We start from the raw sequence: 16,085 nt of genomic DNA on the forward strand, positions 1-16,085 counted from the left end.
GGGATGATGTTGATCGGTGGACTTGGGGAGAGGGGGGATAGGCAGTGGAGGAGAGATGGCAAGTGAGGGATGATTCCGAGCAGCATGAGCATGAGGGAGGAGGAGAGTAGGAAGGTCACCAACGCAACTGATGGGCACAACAGGCGGACGGCATAAATTGACGATTGGGTTGATGGGCACGATGGGAACGGCCGTATTGGGGCATGTTAGTGGTCTTAGGCCCCGGCCTGTATGACCGGCCGGCTTTACCGTACATAACGCCGTGCCCGGCCCCAGTTGGGCCAGGTTGGCCTGGGGATTTCCCACTCGGGACAATCTATTACCCTCCGTCCCATGGGACTAACGGTATTGCATACGACCTGTTACACGGTCATCCCCTTTTTCGAGATCTCGAATAATCGCTCATCCATCTGCCTACTAAATGGGAGTTACACTGCTCTCTGGTTGTTACAAAGAACTACAGATCATGTGTGATGTACTCCGTACTCCATACTCCATGCAATGTAGGTGCTGCCATGGCATCCATCCCACTGCAGCTCAAGGACATCCCCCCTCCCCTCACCAACCCCAAACAAACCCGTCCTCACCTGGGCGACCGGCGAACAACACATGGCAACGATAAAGATAGCACCACCTCCCCCTTGGGTTCCTTGCGGCGCACAGGGTCCAGCCATCTGTCAGGCTAAGGCAAGCAGCCATCGTATTCCTCTTCGCAACCATCCTTGCCACCCAATCATGGATTTCCGGCCTCAGGGGGGGGGGGGGGGGCGCGGACAGATTTCCATCCTGCGCCACGTCCGCAGTTGCGGTTTCCGGCCATGCATCGGGATCAGCGGGCTGTCTTCGGAGCCCTGATGTAAGGCTCGATGCGTTATTCAGGCACCGGAGGCATATCTAGGCAACCGGACAATAACTCGATGGAAATAGTAATATGCGTAGAGTGGAGTAGGAGGTCGATAACCATGGCTCCCAGAGTACTGATTACTTGATTGCTACCTTATACTTGGGGCGGAAGTGAGGATCAATCTTTATACTTAACTGCATTTACCTGCTCTACGGTGCGGAATTAGCAGTCGGTTATATACAGGCAATTGCAGTAGATATGCTGTATGCATAACATTCTCCAGTTTAAGAGTTCAGTTAGAATAGTAGTTATCCTGTATTTGATTGGTAATTCCCAGGCGATATTATCCGGTTACTGACGTGCTGACACCACCTATATATTCATGGAGATATGCCACCCCGGCGCCCCTTTGGGAATCTACAAACATCATGGCCTGACCACTCAACCGGAACTATTAGTTCCAGCTACCCCTATTAATTCTGAAGACACAAGGTCGGTTGAAGGTGTTAAATTGCAATCTACAGACAGAATGCACTGTGCTTGTATATCTTTCCCCCTTTCTACTCGCCACCCAATCTATATGCTTCGGCCGGTGATGGGTGCCAAACAAGGGAATTGAACATCTGTGCGTCTTCCGAATATCCGCCAGATAATAATATTGTCAGAGCGTCAACCATAAGAGCTTGTCAACCTCTCCCAAGGCCGCGGAGAAATCACAGGAAGCGATGGATAGCGTCCAGACCAGTATCATGTTGGCAACACCTTAGCACTTAGTCTCCTATTCCAAGTTCATAGTTTGGCCTTACAGCCCATAGCTACAAGGTCTACAGTCTCTGGACATGTCCCATGCCAGCACAGGGCACGAGAGAGATGCCAAGTGAGTTGGAAGCTAACAAGTGAAGGGCACCAGCGCGGTATGCTCCGAAGTGACGATGACATAGTGTCAGTGGTGAAACATCATCTACCTTCCCACTCAGGCGGTGCCCATAGTAGCCAGTTACAGGCCATGCTCCTGCGAAGTGATCGAGAGTATCACTGTTCAAGTGTCATAGGAGGAATAACCTTCTCACACTCAAGGTCGCCCGGAGATTCAAGGAAGACTTGCTGATCGGAAAACAACACTCAAGCAATATAGCAGCTTGGCTTGAAACGCAATGGTGAAACTGGCTGGTTAATAGAAGACCGCCGTGCACACCAATGATCGGCTCTGGTCCACTTGACAGCGCAGCAAGCTTGCGGGCAGTTGCTTGATTGACTGGGATTTCGCAGCAACACGCTACTAAAGTCAGACTGTCACCAGCTGTCGAGGTAAATTAGACAACTTGTAGTAGGCTTCTTCCAGCTTGTCGTGAATGACCCACAACCTGAGTTACACGTTCTTTCCAATATCATCATGGCAACCGCTTCGAAGACCGAGCTTTCAATCTCAAGTCTGAAGTCTGAATGGGGTTTCCCAAGCCTATATTCTGATCCACGAGTCCACAAAGTGAGCTATTGATATCAACCAACGTGGTTCGGGTGGTGGTGAACGGCTGAATTCGGGGCAGAAAGTTAACACTGAGCCAACAATACCTGGAAGCACTGCTAGCGCTGGCCTTTCATTTACATAGGCATCGCAGGCCGATGCTAGACATACACCGGAGACACTCATCGATGTCATCGTATGGATTCTCGCCACGCGTAATCTTAAAGATACTGGTTGTCGGGCGTCGATCTACAGAGCACGAGTCCCGCCGGGTTTCAGATACCCGCATGTAACGCTGGTATGTAATTTTCCAGCCCGGAAACCGGATGAGTCAGCAGCGGCGGAGCGGAGAATTCCTATCCGAGATTTGGCAAACCCACAAAAAAACGGGTGATGGGTTTTCTCTAACCATCTCAATCTCAAAGACTAGGCCGGAGCGCACTTCTCGACACCACATTCAACCTTAGGTATGTGGTACTCTCCCACAAGCTACGGCTGATTGCCCGCTTCTCTCGACGGCCGTCAGGTTTTTCTGTCGCGGTCGAGATGGAGCGGTTGCATTATCGGCAGTGCTTGCTTAAAAAATGGGAGCGAACCAATGCTGATTCAATTTGATCATGCAGAAGTTTAGATCAACTTCCACAGCGCAACGATGGCCAACAAGACTAAGAAGAGCGGTGACACCATCAACTCGCGCCTGGCGCTTGTGATGAAGTCCGGAAAGGGTATGATTGGAATTTTTCAACCTTGATAGATTAGCCGGTCGCTAACGATTTATCCAGTCACCCTTGGATACAAGTCCACCATCAAGACCCTCCGCGTGAGTACACCAGAAGGGAGTGCAGGAGACACTGCACGGCTCGACACAGCAGACGGGTGAACGGTAACTAATCAATCGTCAACAGTCCGGCAAGGCCAAGCTGGTCATCATCGCCGCCAACACTCCTCCCCTCCGCAAGAGTGAGCTCGAGTACTACGCCATGCTCGCCAAGGCCCCCGTTCACCACTTCTCTGGTAACAACGTGAGTGCAACCGCCGTATTTCTCGCTCGGGACATGTCCGGAGGCAGGCTTCTCGACCCTGGGTCTCGGAACACTGCCAGGACATCCACCACATAGTCCTTGAGTAGATTGCTAACGCAGACGTACAGATCGAGCTCGGTACCGCCTGCGGTAAGCTCTTCCGCACTTCCACCATGACCGTCCTCGATGCCGGTGACTCCGACATCCTCACCGGCCAGTAGGTGTAAAGCTTGGTCAAGGAATTCATGTTATGTCTGAACGGTGGAATGCCATGATACGTCACGGCACGATTTAGATAATGACAGAACAACTTTCATCTACATTGGTTTCTACATAGCGTAGTCTGTAGGATTGAGTGGATAGTGGAAAGCGCGGCCGCGTCCCGGCGATTGGTGAAAACCGTAAAGAGGGTCGATCCAAATGAGTCACTCGAATGACTCCAATAAGCACTAGCTGAGAGCAGGATTGCCATCTCACTTAAACCCGCAGATTTGCCTCATCGTGATCCTGATAGTAGACTAGATATCACAGATGGCAGAATGAGTCGACGGCAGTCTGACAAATGCGTCATAGCGGCTGCGGGCGGTGATTGGCGGAGAGGGTAGGGTTTAGGGCTGTGCCACTCGGTAGCGGGCGCTTGCTTGGAAATCAACGGCGAAAGTGCCTGCGCCCATAATCCCCTTCCCTTTCGCCTCCCGACACCAGCTTTTTCGACAACCTCACCGTTCGCAGGAAGTGCATCACCGACACCTCCAGCACTCACAATGGCCCGCCGTCCCGCGAGATGTTACCGCTACTGCAAGAACAAGGTGCGTTCGATCGCTTGATGGATTTTTGTGTGTCTTTGTGGATTTTCCGGTCGGGATCTCGCTTGTGGGGAGCCGTGACGATGAGGGGATACGCGACCGCGGACGACTGGGCGGATGTGGGATGGACTTGATGCAAAGAAGAAATCTTCTTCGATGGAGAAAGAATTTGTTCCAACATGGAGATGAATACTGACTTGATGCCCGAATGACAGCCCTACCCTAAGTCCCGGTTCAACCGTGGTGTTCCCGACCCCAAGATTCGTATCTTCGATCTGGGACGTAAGAAGGCCAGCGTCGATGACTTCCCCCTCTGCGTTCACCTCGTCTCCAACGAGTACGAGCAGCTGTCCTCCGAGGCCCTCGAAGCCGCCCGTATCTGTGCCAACAAGTATGCCGCCGCTGTCTCCTGTCCTGCCAGGCCCAACGAACATGACCTCTAACCAAGACACGCAGGTACCTCGTCAAGACCGGTGGTAAGGAAGGTTTCCACCTCCGTGTCCGTGTGCACCCCTTCCACGTCGTCCGTATCAACAAGATGTTGTCCTGTGCCGGAGCCGATCGTCTCCAGACTGGTATGCGTGGTGCCTTCGGTAAGCCCCAGGGTGTTGTCGCCCGTGTGAACATCGGCCAGATCATTCTGTCCGTCCGCACCCGTGACGCCAACCGTGCCGCTGCCATCGAGGCTCTCCGCCGCTCCATGTACAAGTTCCCCGGTCGCCAAAAGATCGTCGTCTCCAAGAACTGGGGTTTCACCCCCGTCCGCCGTGAGGACTACGTCCAGCTCCGCCAGGAGGGCAAGCTCAAGCAGGACGGTGCCTACGTCCAGTTCCTCCGTGGCCACGGTCTCATTGAGGAGAACATGAAGCGTTTCCCCGAAGCCTACGAGAACCTTTCTCAGGCTTAGATGGATTGTTAAAAAGCGCTTTAGGACAGGAAAATGAGACGTATTGAATTATTCCCAACCTGTCTGTTCTCTTTGATGTCATTTAGTGTCTCCACCGGGACGGAGTTATTAACGCGGTTTCCTGACTTCAGTTCAGTAGCTGTATGAGTATTCGTAAGAAGACTATTATCGACGTTATGATCCTGATATCTGTCCGGGGGCGATTCCATCCCTCGCCCGTCCATCCAATATTCACTGCATATCAGTCCAAATTCCCCAATCCCCATGCCCTCACGAACTCCATGTTACCCCAGATAGCCACCCCGAAAAACATCGACATGTACCTGCAGATCGACAAGTGCTCCAGGTTCCAACACCATCCCTCAGCCGCATAGCTATCTATCCATGCTCCTCAAGGACATCGCGGCGCCAATATTTCCTATGCCTTTTATATATACCTCCCTCCCACCGTATCCCTTATATGCTAGCCTCATCGTCTATTTTTGCTTTTCTACTCACGTTCTGGGAAAACGAGACCAAAATACAGAAATGACATTTTTCTCTTATTTTCTTCCCCTTTTTTTTTGCTGTCATTCTTTCCCCCAAAACATGATAGATAATACTAGAAAGTGCAAGTCTCCCAAACGCAAACCCAGAACAACCCAATATCATCGAGTTAAGAAACACCAAGTAAGGTAAGATACACGGGAATGCAAATCCCATCCAATATTCCCATGACCAGATTGTTAGCTACCTACCTACACCATAATATCATCTAGAATGATTGGTGTCCACGATTTTATTGCATGGGCATACATACGCACCTCACCTATTCCATCCACCCAGCCCATCGATTTTCCCTTCCCCCACCCACCCTCCACCCGGTAAAGTGCGTGCTTAGAGCATCCATGTACCTTCTATCATTCATGCATGGGTTGAATCTGCCTCACAAACGCACAATATTGCCTCCAAATATGGAGCACACTGACAGACAACTACAAGCCCAAAACCCACCCCACCTGTCTCGAGTCTCAACCCTCCCCCCAACGCAATAATCCCCATGACATATTTCCCGTGCACCTTTAGATAGGCAGGCCGTGAGACACTAAGTAGGTAGGTAGTAAGTAGGTAAATGCACCACCGGCTCCGAAAATCCCCGAACTGGCCCGATCGTATCCGTATAAACAATAACCATAGTGGGGATGGTTTGGTGGGATTCCCACCAATTCTGGCTTTCTTTTTTTTTAAAATTTCTCTTCCTTCTTCTCCAAGTTTGATCTAGTAAGGTATCTAGGTAGTAAGTAAGTAGTACGGAGTACCGGGGGGATGTCCGTGCTCCATGCATTATCTCCTGAGCCCTGGAAGCTTATTTTATTTTGCAATTAATGCCATTGTCGGTTATCAGACCACAAAACAAAAAAAAAGAACAGAATTTGTCTTGGATGGGTTAGTTTCATGAATTCAGAATTCTCGAGTATTTTTTTTATCTTTCTTCAAAATATATATATAACTAAGTATTCGGGCTATCAGAGGTAGGTAGGTAGGTGTCTGCCTGGCTATAGTATTGTCTTTACTACAATTTTACTATCAGTTTACCACAACCACTAATGCTACTACTACTACTACTACCACCACTCCCACGGAGCAGAGTAGTCCAGCATCCGGCACTATAGACCTCCAAAGTGGGTGGATGGCTACCTACCTACCTACCTACCTACCTACCTAGTAATAGTAAGCAGTATCTAAGTGGTGGTAGTAAATACTATCTATCTCCCCCCCTTACGCGATATTCACCCCAACACACAAATCCGCTAGCAATCCTCGATAGATACTAGTACACCGTAGGTAGCATCTAGTACTATGTAGGGTTGTAAGTACCTAGATCGGTAGATAGATATGTCACCGGTATTATCCAGTTTGGCAATCCCAGCCCGAACGAACGTCCAAAACGCTGTCATTTCATGGCATATACAACATCTCCACTAGGTATTATCAATTTACCAATACTGATACCAATACCAACTTGGACTGATTCCAAATAGTAGTCAGTGGTTGGATATGCGGCCTGTCTGCGGCCTGTCTGTCTGCTGTCACTCTGTCTGTCTTCCCGTCGTGGCACCTAGATGTACTAGTGTAGTGTAGTGTCGTGTAGTTGTTGTGTCCGTGCCGCTGCCACGGGCCATATCAAACTCAAACTAGATAACCAACGGCATCTATCCAAATGGTAGATAACCACTCGGTACAGAACCGGTATGATACTGCCTATGCCCAGATAGGTAGGTGATAAATAGGTAATTCCTTAGTGCTACCGGTCCACAGTCGTAATATAGCCTAAAGAGTAAAGATATTATTAAACCAAATACTATATCTTCATGCTTAGCCTATTATACGGAACACCTTTTCTCCCAGATAGTGTCGCGTGACCATTAACCGAATCAGACACTCGGCCAGCCAGTAGTAACTCAGTCAACTAGTAGTCAATCAGGCTTGTACTTTTACGGAGTACAGCTGTACATACCATATTCGGCCGGTCCAGACGGTCGGTGATGGTCTTGTCTTCAGCTCCCGCGTCTCACACTTCTTCTTTTTTCCTCCCTCTCGCTAAAACCTCGGCAAAAACGTGTGTTGTAGTAATTTACCGGATTGCTTAGCGGCGCATCGTGGCAGACTAAAGTACTTACTCCCACTCCTATGTATCTACTCCGTAGCATCAAATAAAGATGCACGCTCTCCGAGTCAGTGGCCATGTATGTAAGCCGGCTGGCTGGCTCTGCGGAATCTTGTTCCGAGGTCCGAGGGTCATGCTAGTGGTAATTGGTGACTTCCCATTGCTAGGAGGACAGGTACTAAGGAAGCGTTAAGCAGCGAGTCATGCTGTCAATGTCGTACTACTGCGGTGATCTGTGTACACATTGACTACTGACAGGGGTTGATTGTGGATAAGTGGTAAGTACATACTGGGTAATAAAGTCATTCGGATGTCTTGATTTCTGCGGTCGTGGATAAATGCAAATTTCTGTGTATGTGTGTATCTATGTATGTATTTGCGACTAGAGATTCCGCGAGATGATGTGTCGCACTTTCATGGCCGTAGTAAGTATTACTATGTAGTAGGTTGTTTCTATCTAGTATCTATCTATCTATTGAATTGAAATGTATCATAACTCATGATTAATATATACTCCGACAAAAAAAAAAAAGCAAACGCTCACTCAATCTATACCCCTCCCTCCTTCCAGTTCCTCAATTCTCAGCACACACCCAAACAAAAATAAGCACATCATAAACCTCACAAAGCAAAACCAAGATATGAACAACCCTCATCCAAAACACCTCAATACTCCACACTATTCCCACTCCCACTCCCACTACTCCCCAACGGCCCTTCAAACTCCCACTCCCCGCCCCCGCACACCCCCCAATCCCTCAAAAACCCCTCCACGCGCCTCAACATCTTCGCCGGGTTCGAAATCATTGGGAAATGGCCACACATGGGGATGCGCACCAGCTCGACGCTATTCTCCTCGAGCTGGCCCAGAAACGACAGGTTGCGGTTCTGGTCGCCGAACATGAACATCACGGGGCAGGAGAGGCGGATGAACCTGCCCAGAAGATTCTTCCACGAGAGCTCGACGGTGGAGGCCACGAGGGGGATGATGGCGGGGGACTGGATGCGGTGCGGGAGGAGGGTGGTGAATTGGGTGGTGCCGTAGCCGGTGGTGTAGGTTGGGGGGAGGGTGGATGTGAGGGCGGTGGTGAGGGTCTGGAGAGGGTCTTCTTGGTCTTGCGTGTGGGCGGGGGAGGTCAGGGATGTGAAGAGGGTGCGGGAGAAGGGGCAATTTTCCGGGGAGAGGATGCCTTCGATGTTGATGAAGGCAAGGAGGTTGAGGGTTTGCTGTGATTGGGATTGGGATTGTGAGTGTGAGCGTGTGTGGAATTTCTGAGGTTGGGATTGTTGTTGGAGAGCGCTGGCGAGCATCAATGCGGTCAGAGCGCCGGTGGAGTGGCCGATCAGGTAGAACGAGGAGACGTGGAAGTGGACGAGCACGGCCTGGGCGGTGGCCACGAGGAACGGGATGGTCAGGTCGGCGCTGGGGCCCTCGTGCTGCGAGGCGCCGCAGCCCGGGGCATCGTAGGCGATGAAGGTGTGGTCGCGCAGGGAAGGGAGGTAGACCAGATCATGTAGATCTTCTTTGCAGGAGCCGAAGCCGTGGAGGAAGAGGATGGCGGGTTTCGGGCCGGGGCGGTGGATTGTGGAGAGTTGGAGGGGGTGGTCGTGCACCGTCAGGGAGACGGTTGAGAAGGTGGCTGCAGCCATTGTAGATGTATGCCTGTCGGTGGAAATTTTGTGTGTGTGTGTGTGTGTGTCTGTTTACTTATGCTCGAGGAAGGAAGGGGTGGGTGTTATATGTCATCTGGTCTGGAATGGCCACACTACGTACCAGGTACTTTCCTTCTGTCTGATTCTGTGCTGATGGCGAGCTGCCATTGATGGTGAATTTTTCGGCTTCTCTAGTGTCGCCACTAAGATGTCCGGCCCAAATATACATCGTTTATTATAAAAGGGTTTTCAGGTGATACAGGAGGCTAGCGGCGGTGTGTTAACGCGTAGGGGACTCTAGAACGCAGCACTTTGGTAAGTATCTAAAGCTGTAAAAGGGGACAAACTCAGATTCTCAGGAACCTGAAACCCAAAGATTATGAGTCTGGACAGCCTGGTAGTATCTAGATGGGCGGGAACATGTCAAAAGAGAAAAGTCACATGTTACCAAATAACTGCCGAAAAAGGCGTCGAGTGCAGCCAAAAACGGCATACATTTGGTAAGTCCAAATTATCGATGAGTTCTGCAAGATACTCTTATCAACAAACAGCCAAACTAAAATTATTAATTAATACACTGCGCAGTGGTTAACCCCATTTGTGTCCTATCGAGGACAAATAATCTTGATTATAAGTACGGTACTGTAATGTTTCCTTCTGTTCCTCCCGAGCGCGCCCTTCCAGATGTATCAATGCACCAAACAAGCACTCCAATTTTCTCATCATTGTGAGTCCCTTTCTCCAAGTCCGGACCCAAATATCTCCTGAATTTGGACTAATTAGAGATAAGGCCTTAGGTCATGTCATAAGTCAATGTTAAATCATCATTATGATCAGCCAGGTTCACCACGTGGTCTATGATGTGTATTCTGTAGCCAGTAGTGGTTTATACAGAACATTAAGTAGTATTTGCTTACCTTAATCTGATGATTACTTCTTCAATAATCTTGAGGAGTTGCTCTATTGTTTGGGTAGAATATTGAATATAGCAAGTGAGAACAATCGCCTGATGACCTGCTCTGACTTCACAAGTTGCTTGTTGACCCTCCTGTCTGCTGCTTTGTAGTTATGCCATGCAAATTACTAGTCAATACATCTCACGTGATTCTGGAAGAACAACAAGTTATTAAGTATTTTACTTTTCTGTGTTACGCAACACCTATCCGTCAGCTCCTTCACTCACTTGTCAGTAATAAAATTTGTCTTTCTTTCTGCTCCCAAGTGGTTTTGAAAGGCCTCAAAGTTCTTGGATATTTCATAACGATAATATCATGTCAGCAATCCAGAAGATAGGTGACTCAACATATATCTTTCTCGACATCAAAGACAATACTCTCGATGATATTGACAAGGCTTCATGTTCGAACAAAAGACTGAATAACTACCATCCTCCACGCTACGGGCTTAGGATTCTTGACAGACTTCCTCTTGAAATCATACAAATGGTGCTCATGCGGCTTGATATACGGTCGCTTACTGATTTTCGACAAGTTAATAGGAAAGCCAGACTGGTAACAGACTCAATCCCACAATATAGACAGATCCTCACACACGCACCGGCATTGTTTCGTAGGTGTCTCAACATAGAGTCTGCAAGATTCTTTTCATGTCAGGAGTTATATAATCAACTGTGTACAGCGGAGTGTGACAGCTGCGGCGACTTTGGCGGGTATCTATATTTGATCACATGTCGCCGCGTCTGTTTTCTATGTTTCACCGAGAAGGTTGATTATCTTCCTTTGCTTCGGAAGGATCTGACAATCCACTTTGGACTCCATTCCAAGAATTTGACGGGCTTGCCCTGTATGAGAAGCTTTCCTGGGCGTTATTCGCCTAGAGGAATCAAATGTCAAAGACGCCAAATCTTATTTGATTATTCCTCTGCACGACAAGCTGGGGTAGCTGTCCATGGCTCAATCGAATCCATGGAAAAATACGCATTGCAAATGGCATCAAAGAGGTCGAACAAAAATAATTCAGATCTGCCTTATGGCAGGACAGGTGAAATCTATGTGCGCCGTTCCAGATCTGAATGTCCTGTCGATGGAAAATGTTCCAATCCCAGACGCTTCATGAGCATCATATCTGCTCCGTACCTCGGAGAACAATTGGCAACCGCTGAATGGGGGGTTCATTGTGTTGCTTGCAAACCTCATCATTACGGTCGGCCGCTTCATTGGCGACGCAAATATACAATAAAAGGGTTCCAGGGGCATGTTAGAGAATGTGGAGAAATTATAAGTGGACGTCATGTTTGCAATCAAGCTGAAATGCGGTGAAATATGAAGTGATGGTGAATACCTAGCATGTATCTTCAGTGATTTCAGCCACTATTATATCAGTATCTAAGTTTAGCCTTCTCTGAGATATCTCCCTTGGGACCGCGGCGGCTACGCAGGGAGGTGCGGTCACATGGCCCCGGAGCGGCCGCCGCCAACAGCATGCAAGAAAAGCAGGAGCTTCAATCTACTACTCGATCAAGTCCCATGAATGCATAAATAGCTCGCAAGGTGCAAACGGAACTTGACAACAGGGTTAAGCTCACGCTGCTGTATCCCAGAATCCTCACCTGACCCAGAACATTTGATTTGCATTTCGAAATGGCTCACCAACCCAAAATTGATTTACTTCAGGCAGAGGTCGGCGAAGAAGACCAAAGCTTTTTTCGTCTCTTGGTCGACGGTCATGCTATCAAATATATCACCATTGAACCTGGTACTTTATTTACAGCACTGAAGATATGTGCTTCGGTCCCTCATTGGTCTCTCTCTTACCTGAACTACCTCCCGGAGATTGGAATGATGCCTTGATTACGAAAGGCGCCGACCATCGACCACATGTCACAGTCAAGCAGACTCAATTGCCTGAGGTTCAGAATACCTGGCATGACACGTATGTCGATTACTTGAAGCTATCAATCCGACGAAAAATACGAACAGGGATATATGAAGTCGAATGTTCATCATTCGACAGGGCTGTCGTCGCCAAATTCGCCCGTTTTCCCTGGGAAATCCGATACATTCAGAATGAAACAACAGCATATCAATGGATATCCGGTCATGGCATTGGACCCCAATTTCTTGGCCACTTGACTGAAGAGGGCCGTGCTATTGGGTTTCTGATGGAATACATTACCGATGCACGGCACGCAGTTGTCCAGGATGTCGAGGCTTGCAGGAAGGTACTGTCACGGCTGCATGGCTTAGGAGTCCGACATGGGGACACAAATCGATTTAATTTCCTCATTCGCGATTCCAAGGCCATTCTGATCGACTTTGACACAGCTCAAAAATGTGACGACCCAGCTCGACTTCTGCAGGAGATGGAAGATGTGAGCGCGTGCCTGGAGGATCTCAATGCTAGAGGAGGCGGAGGCCTTCTCTGAAGGGTCCGTGTTGACACTATCGCATTCCTTTGAGTCGGAAGGTAGATGGCTTTACTCGCATCAATCGGGATGCCTCATTTTTATTAAGTTTCCATAATCTCCCGCTCATTGAAAGGTTCTACTTTGTGCAACTAGTGCTTCGCCAGAAATTGCCTCATATACACTGTAGCTGAGGTCGAAGCCAGCCCCCCCCTGTTGCAGTGATTGTAACCAATTAGGCCATAAACGTACACACTGTCCTATGAAAGGAATACCCCTCTGTACATAGAGGAGCATCCATTCATCCCCATCTCCTGTTCCCCCCCTCTTCCGTTCATAAATAGACCAGTGAACTTCCAGCCATGTTCACGCTGGATCCTAGTACAGAGAACCACCAAACCTCCAAAATCAGTCCGCAGAAGCAGGATACCTGTACGGTCCTCTCCCACTCAGCAACTCGAACCGCCTTCCCACCGAGAATCGAGTGAACTTTGACTAATTATTACTCCTCAAAACCCGCGCTTCACGCGCATACCACCCCGCCGCAAATCCACGTAAACAGATACCATCGCCAACGGGTCAGCGGCCCCCAGGCCTCCGGTACATTGAAGTTATGCATAGCCGCATACTCGAAAGAGATAGGGTACAAGCCCGTTAAATCCCAATCAAGCAGCCAAAGCTGTCCCGAGGGAGCAAGGAGAAGGTTACAGGGTGCGAGGTCATGATGAGTGAGGACGAATTCCTCCTCTGGTGGTATATACTTGTTCTGGGTAGTGAGGTGGCTGACTTTGCTTGCCTTCTTGGATGACCCGTCGGAAGGATCTGAAGATCTGAAGTTCTGCCAGAAAGTGAGGAAGTAGGCGAGTTCTTGGGGTGTGGAATGTGCGGGGAGGACCGAAGCGGTCTTCGAGGTAGAAAGACTGACATTCGCCTGTTGCGAGGGATCGGAGACGGTGGATGAAGTGGCGGAGTTGGAAAGCGAGGTTGATGGATGCTATCCAACCTAGTCTGTGCCTGTGCCAGATAACGTCTCATGTGTCTCCCTCGATCCAGTCCATAATACAGTGTGATGCGTCTTGTCCCACAACTGTTCTTTGGATGGAGGGGCATCGGATTCCGAGCTGGCTGGCGACATTGATGGCTTTTACGGCATCGTCGATTCTTTTTTTTTTTTTTTTTCACGAAAATAGTGCTTGGCTATGATGTTCGGAGAGAGTCGGGATATCCGGGAGATAGGTGTGAGTGGAGGGGAGGTGTCGATGTGGTGGATTAATTCAGCTTCGGAGGAGCTTTGCAGTAGGTAGGTCTTCGCGAAAGGCCGAGTCCATATCTCCAGAACAAATCGGAGAAGCGGTTATGGTTGTATACGTGTCCAGGTCTGACTCATGCGGAAAAGACGAGGCTAGATTTGCGTCACACCCGGTCCTTTGCATGTGGAAGCGCCACGGACAGGGATGATCGGGTCTCGAATCTGGGGATAGGGCTGGCGAGGTGGCGCAAGAGTGGATGCGTGGCTGAGACGTCGGTTTGGGATGCTAGTTTGAGTAACTGGGCCCGTTAACCCCGAAAATGACTCATCATTGATTTTTGCGCTAGACTAGGTCGGGTGTATATCCCGACGGGAGACAGGATGTCCGAGCTCGGGACTTAGGAACCACCGCGTATCCCCGAGGTGTGGCGAACCACCACCCAAACAGACGGACGGCAATTACAACAGCAATGGCCGTGAGTGTGGCGATGTTCACGGACACAGACCAACTGGGTGGCCTAGAGGGAAGGAGCTAGTGATATAAAAGGGTCGGGTGTCGTCGTCATTTGTGCTGCTTCAATCCTACATTCACTCATCATCTACCACCCTCTCTCCTAATACTCTACTACTTCCTACAAACCCTTTCTCATACCAATACTATTTTCTTACAAAAACAAAAACAATACTCAAACACAAACATGGCCTCCATCCGCCAACTCAACCAACCCGGTTCCTACTGGGACGTGATCGCCAACATGGAAGACCACCCGTTCTTTGCTGGTCTCAACCACAACCACATCCCCGGGGATGAGACCGACCAGTCCGGCCCCGGAGGCTTCCCCTTCGGGGGCCAGTTCGCCCAACGCGGCCGCCATGGCCCTCACCACCACGGTCGCCGTCACCACCGCGAATCCGAGACTGAAGACGACGAGGAAACCGCTCAAGAAGAGACAAACGACGAAAACGAGGAGGCTTCTTCCTCCTCTGATGACGATAATAACGACAACGATGCTCCCCGTGGATCAGAGCCCCACCGCGGCCACAGAGGCCATGGACATGGACGACACGGTGGCGGTTTCCACGCTAAGGGCGGACGCGGTGGTCATGGACGCGGTGGTCACGGACGTGGTCGCCATGGTCATGGACCCAAGGGATTTGGAGGACCGGGAACCTGGGGATTCGGCCATCCCGCTGAATTTGGACCATGGGGTGGACCTCATGAGTTTGGACCTCACGGTCACGGCGGCTTTGGACCTCACGGCTTCGGACACCACGGCTTTGGACCTCGCGACTTTGGACACCACGGCTTCGGCCTTCACAGAGGCTACAAGGGCTTCGGACCCCACGGCGGATTCGGACCCGGCCCTCACTGCGGCGGCCGTGGCAGCCACGGCGCCCGCTTCTCCCCCTGGGGAGGCAAACCCATGAAGGGATTTAAGCACGGAAAGCACGGAAAGCACCACCATCGGGGCTTCGGCTTCGGCCCATTCGGCCACAAGATGCACCACTTTGACGAAGGCTTTCACCCCGAAGTCGACGTCTACGACACCCCCGAGTTTTTCGTGGTGCATGCGTCTCTGCCCGGCGCCAAGAAGGACGCGGTGGAGGTGAAGTGGGATCCGAAGAAGTTCGAGCTCAACATCAGCGGAGTGATTGAGCGGCCTGGGGGCGAGGAGGTGCTGAAGACATTGGCGCTGGATGAGCGTCGCGTTGGCGAGTTTGATCGCAAGGTGCGCCTGGGGAGCGTGGCGCAGCCCGTGGAGATTAATGTTGAGGGCATCACGGCAGAGATGGAGAATGGGGTGCTCAGTGTGAAGTTGCCGAAGGTCGAGGCGGATGTGGTTATGGTTACTAAGGTGGATATTCAGTGATGTGGTATTTATGCTATGGGATATGGGAACAAATTGAAATTAGGACTGGGATATGGCGTTGATCGTTAGCATTGTTGATTGTTGATTGCTGATTGATATTATAATATAAGGGGATCTTTGATCCTACCACAACACCTGATTCTGGCTTCTTTGCAGTCGTCTTCCGTAGGTTTGATGTATCAGTGGTGAAAACTGGCCAGTTTCAAAGATGGGCTGTAGCTCAGCAATTTAATAGATTTTGTCAGCGAAGCTGTGCC

General features: G+C 50.0%; 6 protein-coding genes across 6 annotated transcripts; 5 read left to right on the top strand and 1 right to left on the bottom strand.

The window, feature by feature from the left end:
- Positions 1 to 2,939: 2,939 nt before the first annotated feature.
- Positions 2,940 to 3,543, top strand: BO70DRAFT_366016 (60S ribosomal protein eL30). Its single transcript, XM_025544220.1, has 3 exons — positions 2,940 to 3,034; positions 3,092 to 3,129; positions 3,215 to 3,543. The coding sequence occupies exons 1-3, from the start codon at positions 2,962 to 2,964 to the stop codon at positions 3,425 to 3,427; spliced, it is 324 nt and encodes a 107-aa protein (XP_025395353.1). The 5' UTR covers positions 2,940 to 2,961; the 3' UTR covers positions 3,428 to 3,543.
- Positions 3,544 to 4,095: 552 nt separating this feature from the next.
- BO70DRAFT_300470 (60S ribosomal protein uL16) lies at positions 4,096 to 5,044 on the top strand (the record flags this gene model as incomplete). The annotated part of the gene is made up of 3 exons (XM_025539670.1): positions 4,096 to 4,140; positions 4,353 to 4,528; positions 4,594 to 5,044. The coding sequence occupies 3 exons, from the start codon at positions 4,096 to 4,098 to the stop codon at positions 5,042 to 5,044; spliced, it is 672 nt and encodes a 223-aa protein (XP_025395354.1).
- Positions 5,045 to 8,442: 3,398 nt separating this feature from the next.
- On the bottom strand, positions 8,443 to 9,702 carry BO70DRAFT_323103 (alpha/beta fold hydrolase; the record flags this gene model as incomplete). Its single annotated transcript, XM_025540574.1, has 1 exon — positions 8,443 to 9,702. A coding segment is annotated over exon 1 (897 nt), but the record flags the coding sequence as incomplete, so codon positions are not given.
- An 812-nt stretch (positions 9,703 to 10,514) lies between these two features.
- On the top strand, positions 10,515 to 11,743 carry BO70DRAFT_366019 (F-box protein). The gene has a single exon (XM_025544221.1). The coding sequence runs from the start codon at positions 10,616 to 10,618 to the stop codon at positions 11,621 to 11,623; it is 1,008 nt and encodes a 335-aa protein (XP_025395356.1). The 5' UTR covers positions 10,515 to 10,615; the 3' UTR covers positions 11,624 to 11,743.
- An 82-nt stretch (positions 11,744 to 11,825) lies between these two features.
- On the top strand, positions 11,826 to 12,824 carry BO70DRAFT_366021 (alpha-galactosidase A precursor). The gene has a single exon (XM_025544222.1). The coding sequence runs from the start codon at positions 12,085 to 12,087 to the stop codon at positions 12,727 to 12,729; it is 645 nt and encodes a 214-aa protein (XP_025395357.1). The 5' UTR covers positions 11,826 to 12,084; the 3' UTR covers positions 12,730 to 12,824.
- A 1,628-nt stretch (positions 12,825 to 14,452) lies between these two features.
- On the top strand, positions 14,453 to 15,961 carry BO70DRAFT_366022 (Hsp20/alpha crystallin family protein). The gene has a single exon (XM_025544223.1). The coding sequence runs from the start codon at positions 14,656 to 14,658 to the stop codon at positions 15,826 to 15,828; it is 1,173 nt and encodes a 390-aa protein (XP_025395358.1). The 5' UTR covers positions 14,453 to 14,655; the 3' UTR covers positions 15,829 to 15,961.
- Positions 15,962 to 16,085: the final 124 nt, after the last annotated feature.

Source organism: Aspergillus heteromorphus (assembly GCF_003184545.1).
Source record: "Aspergillus heteromorphus CBS 117.55 chromosome Unknown BO70scaffold_35, whole genome shotgun sequence".
In the NCBI taxonomy this organism is placed as follows: domain Eukaryota; kingdom Fungi; phylum Ascomycota; class Eurotiomycetes; order Eurotiales; family Aspergillaceae; genus Aspergillus; species Aspergillus heteromorphus.